The 16,460-nt window shown below is 39.7% G+C and overlaps 1 protein-coding gene across 1 annotated transcript in view; it reads left to right on the forward strand.

Moving 5' to 3' along the window:
- The window catches only part of LOC133570664 (uncharacterized), a 192,068-nt gene extending 181,206 nt beyond the window's left edge, over positions 1–10,862 (forward strand). Inside the window, exons 2-3 of the mRNA XM_061923353.2 lie at positions 2,637–2,860; positions 8,061–10,862. Of these exons, the coding sequence (XP_061779337.1) occupies positions 2,680–2,860; positions 8,061–9,562 (1,683 nt within the window). The 5' untranslated portion in view covers positions 2,637–2,679 and the 3' untranslated portion in view covers positions 9,563–10,862. The remainder of the gene's footprint in view (positions 1–2,636; positions 2,861–8,060) is intronic.
- The last annotated feature ends 5,598 nt before the right edge of the window (positions 10,863–16,460 follow it).

Genomic DNA, 16,460 nt, shown 5'->3' on the forward strand with positions numbered 1-16,460 from the left:
TGCTAACTTTATTAGCAATAAATACAAATTATGTTGTTTGCACGCGCTTCTATTACCTTGATAACATCCATCCATCCATTTTCCTACCGCTTGTCCCTTTTTTGGGGTTGCGGGAGGGGGTGGGGGCCTATCTCAGCTACATTCGGGCGGACATCCATCCATCCATCCATTTTCTACCGCTTATTCCCTTTGGGGTCGCGGGGGGCGCTGGAGCCTATCTCAGCTACAATCGGGCGGAAGGCGGGGTACACCCTGGACAAGTCGCCACCTCATCACAGGGCCAACACAGATAGACAGACAACATTCACACTCACATTCACACACTAGGGCCAATTTTAGTGTTGCCAATCAACCTATCCCCAGGTGCATGTCTTTGGAGTGGGAGGAAGCCGGAGTAGCCGGAGGGAACCCACGCAGTCACGGGGAGAACATGCAAACTCCACACAGAAAGATCCCGAGCCCGGGATTGAACCCAAGACTACTCAGGACCTTCGTATTGTGAGGCAGACGCACTAACCCCTCTCCCACCGTGCTGCCCATTAAATATAATATAGTTCGGGCGGACATATCATGGAAATTCAATCAACTGATGCTTGTTATTACGAATACACAATTTGCACAATTGTAAGTGATTATATATATATTATATATGTAAGTAAATATTTAATGAAATACATGTTAAATATTAAAAATGGCTTTAATATACTGTACACAAATTGAACATGCATCAATATTTTGTTTGTAATCGAATCATGAGGTATCCAAATATTCTCAAAAAAATATATATATGTATATATATACACTATCTTTCCAAAAGTATTTTGCCACCTGCCTTTACTCACATAAGAACTTGAAGTGCCATCCCATGGAATTGTCCAAAATGTTTTGGTATCCTGGAGCATTAAAAGTTCCTTTCACTGGAACTAAGGGGCCAAGCCCAACTCCTGAAAAACCAACCCCACACCATAATTCCTCCTCCACCAAATTCCACACCCGGCACAATGCAGTCCGAAATGTAGCGTTCTCCTGGCAACCTCCAAACCCAGACTGGCCCATCAGGTTGCCAGATGGAAAAGCGTGATTCATCAGTCCAGGCGTCTCCACTGTTCTAGAGTCCAGTGGTGACATGCTTTACACCACTGCATCCCACGCTTTGCATTGGACTTAGTGATGTATGGCTTAGATGCAGCTACTCGGCCATGGAAAGCCATTCCATGAAGCTCTCTGCGTTCTGTACGTGGGCTAATTAGAAGGTCACATGAAGTTTGGAGCTCTGTAGCAACTGACTGTGCAGAGAGTCTTTGCACTATGCTGACCTCTCTATCAGTTTACGTGGCCTACCACTTGGTGGCTGAGTTGCTGTTGTTCCCAAACTCTTCACTTTTCTTATAATAAAGCCGACAGTTGACTTTGGAATATTTAGGAGCGAGGAAATTTCACGACTGGATTTGTTGCACAGGTGGCATCCTATGACAGTTCCACGCTGGAAATCACTGAGAGCGGCCCATTCTTTCACAAAATGTTTGTAAAAACAGTCTCCATGCCTAAGTGCTTGGTTTTATAAGTGATTAGGACACCTGATTGTCATCATTTGGATGAATGGCCAAATACTTTTGGCAATATAGTGTATATATATTCTCACGCCAGCACATTTCTTAAGGTGTGAGTGAGGTTCAACCAACATACTATCGCACGGCCACACTCGCTGGCACTTGTTACACGTGCTTCGCTGCACTTCTGTTTGTTTTTTGTTGGGTTTAAGAATGTTGCTTTCGCAGAAGGAAGAATGAGGAGAGGATCCATCCATTTTCTACCGCTCATTCCCTTTGGGGTCGCGGGGGGCGCTGGAGCCTATCTCAGCTACAATCGGGCGGAAGGCGGGGTACACCCTGGACAAGTCGCCACCTCATCGCAGGGCCAACACAGATAGACAGACAACATTCACACTCACATCCACACACTAGGGCCAATTTAGTGTTGCCAATCAACTTATCCCCAGGTGCATGTCTTTGGAAGTGGGAGGAAGCCGGAATACCCGGAGGGAACCCACGCAGTCACGGGGAGGACATGCAAACTCCCCACAGAAAGATACCGAGCCCGGGATTGAACCCAAGACTACTCAGGACCTTCGTATTGTGAGGCAGACGCACTAACCCCTCTGCCACCGTGAAGCCGTGAGGAGAGGATATTGCGCGTAAAAGTAAAGCCAACTGATCACAGCTCTGCAGTCCTGGTCACAGTTGACGTGAGGTCGGACTATTTTGGAGGTGCACGTGACACGTCAAGGTTGGCTGGTAGGTTGGTAGTGGGAGGAGCGAGTTGGCGTCACTCGATGCTGCAGCACAATGAAACTTGTATCTGTGCAGACTGATTTAATGCAGTCATGACGGTATTAAAATCCCAGCAGGAGGTTTTCTGTAAGTTGTTACTTTTTATCAATAATTTATGTAAATACAGAAAACAAGATCAATTACACAATTCATAATAATCAATAACTGATGATTATTCCATGTGTAGAAGAACATCACCACAAAGTGGTGTCTGTCCACTTGGAGAATATTATATTTGATAGACTAAAAAATATTTGACACATCTGAGCTGAAGTTTGTTTGTGTTGTCTTGCGGACGTCCAACAGATGAACGCTCGTCAAGAAGAACGTCCCCTTCAGCAGCAGGAGGATGCACAGCCCCCCCCACATTAAAGAAGAAGAGGAGGATCTCTGGGTTACTCAAGAGGAAGAGTTTCTTCCAGGGCAGGAGGAGACTGAGCTCAGCAAGTTTCCACTGACTATTGTCTCTGTGAAGACTGAAGAGCATGAAGACAAAGCACCTGAGTCCTCACAGCTTCATCACAGTCCAAGTAAGCACATATCATTTTATTCTCAGGGCATTCAAGCCATCACAACTGGACTGTTCACTTTGTCTTAGAAGACTCATCCAAGTAGGCTTCATCACGTCATGCTCATACACTTCAAGTCTTAAATCTAATCATTGGAATTTAGAGGGGTACTGCACCTTTTGGGGGAATTTTTCTATCGTTCACAATCATTATAAAAGACATGATGGTGGATATGTATATAAAAAAAAAAACATTCTAATTAGGACTGGGCGATATGGCCTTTTATTAATATCTCGATATGTTTAGTCCATGTCATGATACACCATATATATGTGGATATGTTTAGGCCATGTCACGATACACCATATATATGTGGATATGTTTAGTCCATGTCACGATACACCATATATATGTTGATATTTTGCCTTAGCCTTGAATGAACACTTGATGCATATAATCACAGCAGTATGATGATTATTTGTGTCTACATTAAAACATTCATCTTCATACTGCATTAATATATGCTACTTTTAAACTTTCATGCAGAGAGGGAAACCACAACTAAGTCAATTAATAAAAGTGTATTTATTAAACAGTTATTAAGCAGTGGCACAAACATTCATGTCATTTCAAAACAGAAAGTACAAGATTGTCAGAGACATTTTAAAAGAAGCTATTAGTGCACTTTTGTGCATGATGTCACTAAGATGACATCAAAACAACACTAAATTAAAGTGCACTTTTTGTACAGAACACCACTACAATAGTTTAAAACAAATAAAGTGCACTTTTGTGCATGATGTCACATAAGATATTTCAATAAGTGTCAAATAAAAATTAGCTGCATAATAGGAAATCAAATAGTGTATGTCCTTCACTATGTGAAGGACATACACTCAATAGTCACATATTGTTGACTATTTGTTTCATATGGTGTTAAACTGGAAATGGTTGCTTGGACATTTTGTGGGTGTGGCACCGAACGGAGATGTTGACATGCAGAGTTTCAAGCACTCTTCATTCTCTAGCGGGTGACTTTTCAAATGATGCTACATTAGCAGTGCTGCTACTTTTTGTAGCAACGCTTTTGCCGCATACTTGTTCACCATCTACCCGCTTGAAGCCAAACCACCGCCAGACGATGGACCCCCTGCTGTTTGTCTTGGGAATTAATTCTTCCTTCATTTGTTACCAGATTGGCACCTTCTTTCTCTCATATTACCACTAGCACCACAGCTAACGTTACCATGCCGCTCCGTGAGAGCGTATGACGTTGCACACGTGACAGTATGTGACGTATGTAAGAAGGTGCGCTTGTTTTATGTCTCTGTGAGAAGGAGAGACAAGAAAGAGTGAGAAGAGCCTGTAGTGTAATGCCTGCAGCTAAAAGCAACTGTGTGAGAACGTATACTCCAATATCACCATATAGTCATTTTCTGTATCGCACAGAGACAAACCCACGATATATCCAGTATATTCCATACATCACCCAGCCCTAATTCTAACTCATAAATGTAAATAAAAGTCCACTTGCAATGGAGCCAATGGGAGGTCCTCTATAACCATCCAAAATACACCAACAATACTCCATTTGCATTTTGTGGCTTGAATGTCCACCAAGTGTTAGTTGAGTTGAGTTTATTTGGAACATGCAAGCATACGATATGATACATCACACATGCATGCATACAACATGGTACATCACACATGCATGAATACAACATGATACATCACACATGCATGCATACAACATGATACATCACACATGCATGCATACAACATGATACATCACACATGCATGCACACAACATGATACATCACACACTCATGCATACAACATGATACATCACACATGCATGCATACAACATGATACATCACAAATGCATGCATACAACATCATACATCACACATGCATGCATACAACATGATGCATCACACATGCATGCATACAACATGATACATCAGACATGCATGCATACAACATGATACATCACACATGCATGCATACAACATGATGCATCAGACATGCATGCATACAACATGATTCATCACACATGCATGCATACAACATGATACATCAGACATGCATGTATACAACATGATACATCACACATGCATGCATACAACATGGTACATCACACATGCATGCATACAACATGATACATCACACATGCATGCATACAACATGATACATCACACATGAATGCATACAACATGATACATTACACATGCATGCATACAACATGATACATCAGACATGCATGCATACAACATCATACATCACACATGCATGCATACAACATGATACATCACACATGCATGCATACAACATGGTACATCACACATGCATGCATACAACATGATACATCACACATGCATGCATACAACATGATACATCACACATGCATGCATACAACATGATACATCACACATGCATGCATACAACATGATGCATCAGACATGCATGCATACAACATGATTCATCACACATGCATGCATACAACATGATACATCACACATTTATGCATACAACATGATACATCAGACATGCATGCATACAACATGATACATCACACATGCATGCATACAACATGGTACATCACACATGCATGCATACAACATGATACATCACACATGCATGCATACAACATGATACATTACACATGCATGCATACAACATGATGCATCACACATGCATGCAAACAACATGATACATCACACATGCATGCATACAACATGATACATCACACATGCATGCATACAACATGGTACATCACACATGCATGCATACAACATGATACATCACACATGCATGCATACAACATGATACATCACACATGCATGCATACAACATGATACATCACACATGCATGCATACAACATGATGCATCAGATATGCATGCATACAACATGATTCATCACACATGCATGCATACAACATGATACATCACACATTTATGCATACAACATGATACATCAGACATGCATGCATACAACATGATACATCACACATGCATGCATACAACATGGTACATCACACATGCATGCATACAACATGATACATCACACATGCATGCATACAACATGATACATTACACATGCATGCATACAACATGATGCATCACACATGCATGCAAACAACATGATACATCACACATGCATGCATACAACATGATACATCACACATGCATGCATACAACATGATACATTACACATGCATGCATACAACATGATACATCACACATGCATGCATACAACATGATACATCACACATGCATGCATACAACATGATACATCACACATGCATGCATACAACATGATACATCAGACATGCATGCATACAATACAATACATTTCTGGGTGTTGTTGATAAATGGTTTTTAGCCTTGCATAGGAGAGTTTTAACTTGCACTTACAGATGTAGCGACCAACTGTAGTTACTGACAGTGGGTTTCTGAAGTGTTCCTGAGCCCATGTGGTGATATCCTTTACACACTGATGTCGCTTGTTGATGCAGTACAGCCTTTGGGATCGAAGGTCACGGGCTTAGCTGCTTACGTGCAGTGATTTCTCCAGATTCTCTGAGCCCTTTGATGATATTACGGACCGTAGATGGTGAAATTCCTAAATTCCTTGCAATAGCTGGTTGAGAAAGGTTTTTCTTAAACTGTTCAACAATTTGCGCACGCATTTGTTGACAGAGTGGTGACACTCGCCCCATCCTTGTTTGTGAATGACTGAGCATTTCATGGAATCTACTTTTATACCCAATCATGGCACCCACCTGTTCCCAATTTGCCTGCACACCTGTGGGATGTTCCAAATAAGTGTTTGATGAGCATTCCTCAACTTTATCAGTATTTAGTGCCACCTTTCCCAACTTCTTTGTCACGTGTTGCTGGCATCAAATTCTAAAGTTAATGATTATTTGCAAGAACATTTTTTTTTATGAGTTTGAACATCAAATATGTTGTCTATGTAGCATATTCAACTGAATATGGGTTGAAAAAGATTTGCAAATCATTGTATTCCGTTTATATTTACATCTAACACAATTTCCCAACTCATATGGAAACCGGGTTTGTACATATGTTGACCAGATGTTGAGATATTTGCTGGGAGTCCATATTGGTTCTCCACCAGCGTCCCACTTTTGTTGATAAATAAATCTAATCAGCTATTGAATAGTTTTTCCATGATTTTGGAGAATGGTGGAAGTAATGAAACTGGTGTGTAGTTAGTAAACTGGTGTATGTCTCCATTCTTAGAAATTGGTACGACTTTTGCAATTTTCATTTTGTCAGGGAATTTGCCGATTAGAAATGATACGTTGCTGATATATGTCAGAGGTTCTGAAATGTCTTCTATAACCTTTTTTATGGTTACCATATCTATTCCATGACAGTCGGTTGAGGTCTTGGATTTACAATGTTTTACAATTTTGATAATTTCTTCTTTTGTCACGTTCTTAAGAAACATGGAATTGGGATTTCTGTCTATGAGCCCACTCAAGTCCTCAACTGATCCATCATCTGCATTTGGAAATCTTTGTTCCACATTGTTTCCAATATCAACAAAGTAATCATTAAAACGTTCAACTATTTGGTTCATATTGTCATTTTTTGTATTTCCATGTAGAAAGTACTGGGGGTAATCTTTCTTAGCAGCATTTTTAATGATGCTATTTAGGATGCCCCATGTTGCTCTCATGTTGTTTCTGTTCTTCTTTAATAATTGTCTGTAGTATTCCTTCTTACATGTTCCTAGTATACCAATTAGCTTCTTTTTATATTTATTATACTTATTTTCTGCCTCTATAGATGTCTGTGTTATTAATATTCCATATAATGTCTTTTTTTTGTGACAAGCATTTTTCAGTCCTTTTGTCATCCATGGTTGGTTGTTTTTCTTTTGCTTCTTACTAACTTCTTTCCATGGACAACATAAACATTGATATTATACATCTGGGCCAATATATATATATATATATATATATATATATATATATATATTTGATGTGGCAAGCTACTTTTGCAGTGTATAGCTTAGCTACATTTAATTGAGAGTATAGCTTAGCTCCATTTAATTGAGAATAACTTGTAGCTTAGCTTACTACATTGTCCAGGTAGCTTGCCCATCACTGTCTATTTGGCCTAGCTCACATGTCAATAGTTTGAATACTGCAAACTTCAATACAGTAACACCTCATTTGTTCTGCAGACGTCCAGCGGGTGTCAGCGGGGAGTCATGAAGAGGAGTGGCACACCAGTGTGGGACAGAAGGAGCTACAGGCCCCCTCCCACATTAAAGAGGAGCAGCTTCATGATGAAGATGAAGCTCAGTCCTTCCAGCTTCATCACAGTCAAAGTGAGGAGAACAGAGGGGCGGAGCTTGTAAGTCAACACATCACAGAAGCTGATGGAGAGCATTGTGAAGATATCAAGTCAGAACCAGACAGCATCTTTGCTCCACTGTCAGACATGGACCACATGATGTCACACTCTTCTGATCACAGTGACCACATCCAAAAACCTTTGGAGAGTAAAAATGACTCTAAAGGTGATACGAGACATCACACTAACAACAAACACTTTGACTGCTCTGAATGTGGGAAATCATTTAGAAAGAAGAGTCATTTTACAGTACACATGAGAACACACACTGGAGAGAAACCTTTTACTTGCTCCGTTTGTAAGAAGAGTTTCTTCAGAAAGGGTGACATGACCACACACATGAGAATACACACAGGAGAGAAACCTTTTACTTGCTCTGTTTGTAAGAAAAAATTCTTCCAAAAGGGTAACATGACCACACACATGAGAACACACACTGGAGAGAAACCTTTTGCTTGCTCAGCTTGCACTAAAAGATTCAACACTAAGAATGACATGATATTACACATGAGAACACACACAAGTGAGAAACCTTTTACTTGCTCTGTTTGTAAGAAGAGTTTCTCCAGGAAGCAACAAATGACCACACACATGAGAACACACACTGGAGAGAAACCTTTTACTTGCTCATCTTGTGCTAAAATGTTCAACACTATGACGGAAATTATATTACACATGAGAACACACACAGGTGAGAAACCTTTTACTTGCTCTGTTTGTAAGAAGAGTTTCTCCAGCAAGCAAAACATGACCACACACATGAGAACACACACTGGAGAGAAACCTTTTGCTTGCTCAGCTTGTGCTAAAAGATTCAACACTAAGAATGACATGACATTACACATGAGAACACACACAGGTGAGAAACCTTTTACATGCTCTGTTTGTAAGAAGAGTTTCTCCAGAAAGGAACGCATGACCACACACATGAGAACACACACTGGAGAGAAACCTTTTGCTTGCTCAGCTTGTGCTGTAAGATTAAACACTAAGAATGACATGACATTACACATGATAACACACACAGGTGAGAAACCTTTTACTTGCTCTGTTTGTAAGAAGAGTTTCTCCACAAAGCTTAACATGACCAGACACATGAGAACACACACTGGAGAGAAACCTTTTGCTTGCTTAGTTTGTGCTAAAAGATTCAACACTAAGAAGGAAATTATATTGCACATGAGAACACACACAGGTGAGAAACCTTTTACTTGCTCTGTTTGTAAGAAGAGTTTCTCCAGCAAGCAAATCATGACCAGACACATGAGAACACACACTGGAGAGAAACCTTTTGCTTGTTCAGCTTGTGCTGAAAGATTCAAACACTAAGAATGACATGACATTACACATGAGAACACACACAGGTGAGAAACCTTTTACTTGCTCTGTTTGTAAGAAGAGTTTCTCCATAAAGCGTAACATGACCACACACATGAGAACACACACTGGAGGGAAACATTTTGCTTGCTCAGTTTGTGCTAAAAGATTCAACACTAAGAAGGAAATTATATTGCACATTAGAACACACAGGTGAGAAACCTTTTACTTGTTCTTTTTGTAAGAAGAGTTTCTCCAGCAAGCAAATCATGACCACACACATGAGAACACACACTGGAGAGAAACCTTTTGCTTGTTCAGCTTGTGTTAAAAGATTTAACACTAAGAAGGAAATGATATTGCACATGAGAACACACACAGGTGAGAAACCTTTTACTTGCCCTTTTTGTGAGAAGAGTTTCTCCATAAAGGAACGCATGACCACAACATGAGAACACACACTGGTGAGAAACCGTTTAGTTGCACTGCATGTGTTAAAAGGTTCTGGTCTAAGTATCAGGTCAGTAAACACAAGTGTGTAACAGTCATGGAAGCTGCAGGGATGTAAAAACACTTAAACAGTGATTGTGCTAAATGTAGTTTAAAAACACAGCATGTTTAATATGAATGTATATTTGATGTTGTATGTAGTGCTTCTCATCTTCTAGTCTTATATGTTGTCCTGTAGTTACTATTTAAGTTGTGTGCTTGTCTTGAATATTATATATGTAGCTACTATTTTATTCTATTTTCTCATTGTTAAACGGAGGACATCTTATTATTTTAATTAGGGATTTTTTCCATGCATATTTTCTATTTTATTTAATTGATGTTATTATCAAACTAAAAGTATGACTGAATAAAATGGTTAACAAAATGTGGACTCTGGTAGATTAGCAGCATTGTTACATCATGGATGTTAACTACTGCAAAACATCAACAAAGAAGAAAAATGCTGAAGTTAGCAACACATCACTGAACTTTAGAGCCATCGTGAGTGGAGTTGCTTGTTTTTATTGCTGCATTTGTACTTATTTCACCTCACATCTTCACTTTTAATCCTAAAGTCTTCTTCACATATATTGTTGTAGGCTTCTAACATTTATGTTTCTGATGTGTGTGTGTAGTCTGTGGAAAGGGTTGTTGTCCCTTGTGGATCCAATTGTTCACTTGCACAGATACATCTTCATCATCATTAGTTTATTATTGTTCTTCGGTCAATGGTCAACAAAATAAACAAACAGTTGTACATTCGTAGATTGAAAAAGAAAATGTTGCAGAGCGAAATTGTTTAGGCTGAAGTTGAACACTTAATTGCGCCTAACCCTATAAACAATGTCAAGTACAAGATGAACTTCCGAAAATGATGAAATGTCCTTTGTACAACATATTATAAATACACATTATACACAACATGAACACAGTTCAATGATATACACAGTAAAGGCATGTGAAATATCCTTGTACACCTTTGCACCAATTATATACTATATACAAACACTTCCATGATTATTTATATCTCACACTTAGTTTGTAATGAACATTGATCATAGTATTAACTACAGTGTTGATTCAAGAGTGATATATTTTTTCAAGACATGTTGTTTAAATGTGTGAATGGAAGTGGAACATTTGAAGGAATGATCCAAGCTGTTCCTAACCCTGCAGTGTAACAGCATCACAGCTTGTTAGAGACCAGGGAAAACTGGAGCTCAGCCTTTTAGCGGCCCGGACAATAAGATAAGAAGTGGCAGGAGTTGGTCAGTGGGCAAGCAGTCAGAGCGTGGACTGTGGATGTCGGCCAGAGCGGAGTTACGTAACCTTTCCACGCCCGCTTCCCCCTTGTGGAGCCGAGCAGACACACTCCAGCGCCCACTGATGATTTACTGCCGAGGATGACACAGCGGTTCCACGTTCCGTGCTCTCATCCCTCTGACGACTGGGACCAGCTGGATCAGTTGCAGTGTGTGCTATACAGCAGTGGTCCCCAACCACCGGGCCGCGGACCGATTGGTACCGGGCCACACAAGAAATTATATATATATAATTTTTAGTTTTATTTTTTTTTAATTATTAAATCAACATAAAAAACACAATATATACATTATATATCAATATAGATCAATACAGTGTGCAGGGATACAGCCCGTAAGCACACATGTTTGTATTTCTTTATGAAAAAAAAACAAAAAACAATTTATTTTCATGTATTTCTTTTGAAAAGGTCAGTGGTAAGCGGGCAGATTTGGTGGGGGAGGTTTTACAAGAGGGCAGCATGGTGGTAGAGGGGTTAGTGCATGTGCCTCACAATACAAAGGTCCTGGTGGCGACTTGTCCAGAGTGCACCCCGCCTTCCGCCCGACTGTAGCTGAGATAGGCTCCAGCGACCCTGAAGGGAATAAGTGGTAGAAAATGGATGGATGGATTGATGGTTTTACAAGACAAAATGTCAAATAAATGTGAGCACTTGCTTATTTAGACACTGTGTTGTACTGCACTGTTGATGCTGAATAAAGTGTTTAGAAAAAAATATGTATATTAAATATTTTTTTAAATATAATAGAATTCAGAAAAATATGCCTCAAAAATTGCACACGTCACGGAACTTTTACCATTTGTGTTTTAACTTCTTTTCCCACTCAGCAGCTAAGAAAAACGGTTACATGCCTTCAAAATAAAATGCAGATACAACATAAAAAACAAATGAGAATTTGAACTCACCGTAACGCTGTAGATTGGTCAAGCTGGAGTGCGTTACCACGGTGATTAGCAATCCTCTCTAACAATTGTGTCTCAATGTCTTCAGCTATTTCCTCAATGTGCCGAGTCACGGTGTAGCCGACAGAGATATCTTCTTAGCAGCCTCTCCTAGAAGTTGACTTTAGCGGCAGGAAGGATCAATTCTTCACCAATAGTGAATGGCTTTTTAGCCTTAGCAATATGATTAGCCACTAAGTACGATGCTCTCAGTGATTCTCATTTACTGATGTGGTGTCCCTCAGTCAGTTCTTCTCTTTTTCATCTTCATCTTGTTTTCTTTCAAAATACTTGTCTTTTAATCCAGGGTGCTCGGTCTCTAAGTGGCCAAGCCGTTTTGAAGGCTTCATGGCCTCATTAGAGAGCTGCTGGCCACATATTATGCAGAGTGCGGGGGAATCACCTGTTGCCATTAATCCATATTTCAAGTAGGACTTCTGCTATTGTCTGTTAAAAGCTTTCTTTTGTTGGAAGTCGTAGGCTGTTCTTCTCTCTCTTCCCAAAGCCTTTTCCCCTTCACAAAGAAACTTTCCAAATGTCTGTTTTTTGCTCATTTTCCTAGCAGGGTTACATTTTGCCGCTCAACTGACCAATATATAACCTAGAGAATCCGGTCATTTTTCAAAATAAAATACTAAAAAAAAATCGTTCAGGCTCAGATAATAAATAAAACGGAAATAACTAATTATTTCTTGTGCGGCCCGGTACCAATCAATCCACAGACCGGTAGCGGGCCGCGGCCCGGTGGTTGGGGACCACTGGTCTACAGTACAGGCCAAAAGTTTGGACACAGCTTCTCCTGACTATTTACATTGTAGATTGTCACATCAACACTATGAATGAACACATGTGGAGTTATGTACTTAACAAAAAAATAACTGAAAACATGTTTTATATTATAGTTTCTTCAAAATAGCCACCATTTGCTCTGATTACTGTTTTGCACACTCCTGGCATTCTCTCCATGAGCTAACTCCTTCAAGAATGTTGGAAAACCATTTCAGGTGACTACCTCTTGAAGCTCATGGAGAGAATGCCAAGAGTGTGCAAAGCATTAATCAGAACAAGGGTGGCTATTTTGAAGAAACTACAATATAAAACATGTCTTCAGTTATTTCACTTTTTTTTGTGTTCATTCATAGTTTTGATGACAATCTACAATGCAAATAGTCATGAAAATAAAGTTGAATGAGAAGGTGTGTCCAAATGTACTGATATGTCACACACTTGTATTGGAACTCCGAGCAAAGTACAAAGGTAGAGATGTCCAATAATAATAATAATAATAATAATACCTGAGATTTATATAGCGCTTTTCTAAGTACTGTTGCGTTTGGACCAGTTGTTCCTCTCAGGGAATTCAAGTCACAAGTCGCTCCCAAGCTCTTTACGACACTTTAAGCTGAGTAGAAAAACCACCAGAGACAGAATAGGTATTTTGTAGTATATTTGCAAAGCTTTGTAAATACATTGAGACCAGTCCAGCATAGAACATTCAATCGCGCTGCCAAGATGGTCTGCCCCCCTCCCATGAAAAACCCTCTCCCCTATCAAGTCTCTCTCCCTCCCACCCTCGCAGTCATGTCCCTCCAGCCAAAACACATGCCCATTGCCCTCCGCACCTGGACATAAGGCTAGATAAGAGAAAGGAGTATATCTCTTTCTTACATTCCTCACTCAAGGTTTAGCACACAGTATTTGCAGACAACCAAAAGACCACAATTGGAAGAAAAACACTAATATGATTATGAAATCAAAAGAAGTAACACTTAAATACGGATATATGTAAATATCTGCCTCCGACAGTACCCATAGTCGCTCTACATGTAGAACCCATCATTTATTCACACCTGGTGGTGGCAAGCTACTTTCATAGCCACAGCTGCCCTGGGGTAGACTGACGGAAGCGTGGCTGCAATTTGCGCCAACGGCCCCTCCGACCACCACCTATCATTCATCATTCAATTCACCGGTGTGAGTGGCACCGGGTGCAAAGGGTGAAGTGTCCCGCCCAAGGACACAACGGCAGCAATTTTTTGGATGGTAAGAGGCGGGGAGCGAACCTGCAACCCTCAGGTTTCTGACACGGTTGCGCTACCCACTACGCCATGCCGATATTATCGGCCAATAAATGCTTTAAAATGTAATATCGGAAATTATCGGTATCGCTTTTTTTTTTATTATCGGTATCGTTTTTTTTTGTTTTTTTTTATTATTATTTGTATTTTTTATTTTTATTAAATCAACATAAAAAACAGAAGATACACTTACAATTAGTGCACCAACCCAAAAAACCTCCCTCCCCCATTTACACTCATTCACACAAAAGGGTTGTTTCTTTCTGTTATTAATATTCTGGTTCCTACAATATATATCAATATATATCAATACAGTCTGCAAGGGATACTGTCATGACTTGGTCCTTGGGTTTTGTTTTTCCGGAAGGCAACGGAAAGTTGGCTCGGGCGAGACGGGAATGTGAGTACATATTTTATTTTTACAATAACAAAAGGAACAAACTAAAGGTGCGCACGATGGCGGAGAACAAACTATGAAAGCAAAAAGACTATAGCACAAAGGCAATTAACTCAGAACACGAAACAAAACACTTACTGTGGCATGGGACTGTGAACACGGCTTGAGAGGATAAAGAGCGTGCAGAGCATAAATGTGATGTCGCCAGGTGACCAACAGAAAAAGAAAAGCTTAAATAACACAGGCATGATTAACGAAAACAGGTGCGTGACTCAAAACGTGAAACAGGTGCGTGACGTGACAGATGAAAACTAATGGGTTGCTATGGAAACAAAACAAGGGAGTGAACAACCAGAAACTAAAGAGTCCAATAACTAAACAAAACATGACTAAAACAAAACATGATTACACAGACATGACAGGATACAGTCCGTAAGCACACATGATTGTGCGTGCTGCTGGTCCACTAATAGTACTAACCTTTAACAGTATTTTCATTCATTACTAGTTTCTATGTAACTGTTTTTATATTGTTTTACTTTCTTTTTTATTTAAAAAAATTATTTTATTTTATTTTTTTTAATTTTTTTTTAAGGAACCTTATCTTCACCATAACAGGTTGTCCAAATTAGGCATAATAATGTGTTAATTCCACGACTGTATATATCGGTATCGGTTGACATCGCTATCGGTAATTAAAGAGTTGGACAATATCGGATATCGGCAAAAAGCCATTATCGGACATCCCTATACAAAGGTGCTGTCCGTGTGACTCTCCCATCCCCTCTTACCTTTCCGTTAAACTCTGTTTTTGCCAACAATAGTCCTTCACAAAAGGTGAAGGCGGTGGTAAATATGCATTCATCCATTTAATTCATCATTTATACATATTTTTGGGTGTCTGGAACGTGTAACAGTATTTAGATATTTTTTTCCCAAAAAAGGAAATGGCTCTGGTTTTCGAACAATTCGGTCTTTGTCTGACTTTTTGGAATGACTTACTAACAAAAACCGAGATACCACTCTACCAAACTGTACTCAGTGGCCTAGTGGTTAGAGTGTCCGCCCTGAGATGGGTAGGTTGTGAGTTCAAACCCCGGCCGAGTCATACCAAAGACTATACAAATGGGAGCCATTTCCTCCCTGCTTGGCACTCAGCATCAAGGGTTGGAATTGGGGGTTAAATCACCAAAATGATTCCCGGGTGCAGCCACCGCTGCTGCTCACTGCTCCCCTCACCTTCCAGGGGGTGATCAAGGGCAATGGGTCAAATGCAGGGAATAATTTTGCCACACTTAGTGTGTGTGTGACAATCATTGCTACTTTTTATTGGTTATTGGTTTTTATTAACTCGCTGGAATAAAAAAACAATATAACATACATCCATAAACGTGGACGCATGTGGAAAAGTGCAATATATTTATCTGTACAGTAACCTATTTATTTATTTTTATATGCACCTTATTGCTTTTTTATCCTGCACTTCCATGAGCTTATGTAAGGAAATGTTGTTCTTATCTGTACTGTAAAGTTCTAAATTAGCCACCCTTGCTCTGATTAATGCTTTGTACACTCTTGGCATTCTCTCCATGAGCTTCAGTATTTCGATACATTTAGAAATAAAGGCAACCACAAAAATGGCATTATTGGCTTTATTTGAACAAAAAATCTGAGCGTA

This window comes from Nerophis lumbriciformis, linkage group LG28 (genome assembly GCF_033978685.3).
Source record: "Nerophis lumbriciformis linkage group LG28, RoL_Nlum_v2.1, whole genome shotgun sequence".
NCBI classification, from domain to species: domain Eukaryota; kingdom Metazoa; phylum Chordata; class Actinopteri; order Syngnathiformes; family Syngnathidae; genus Nerophis; species Nerophis lumbriciformis.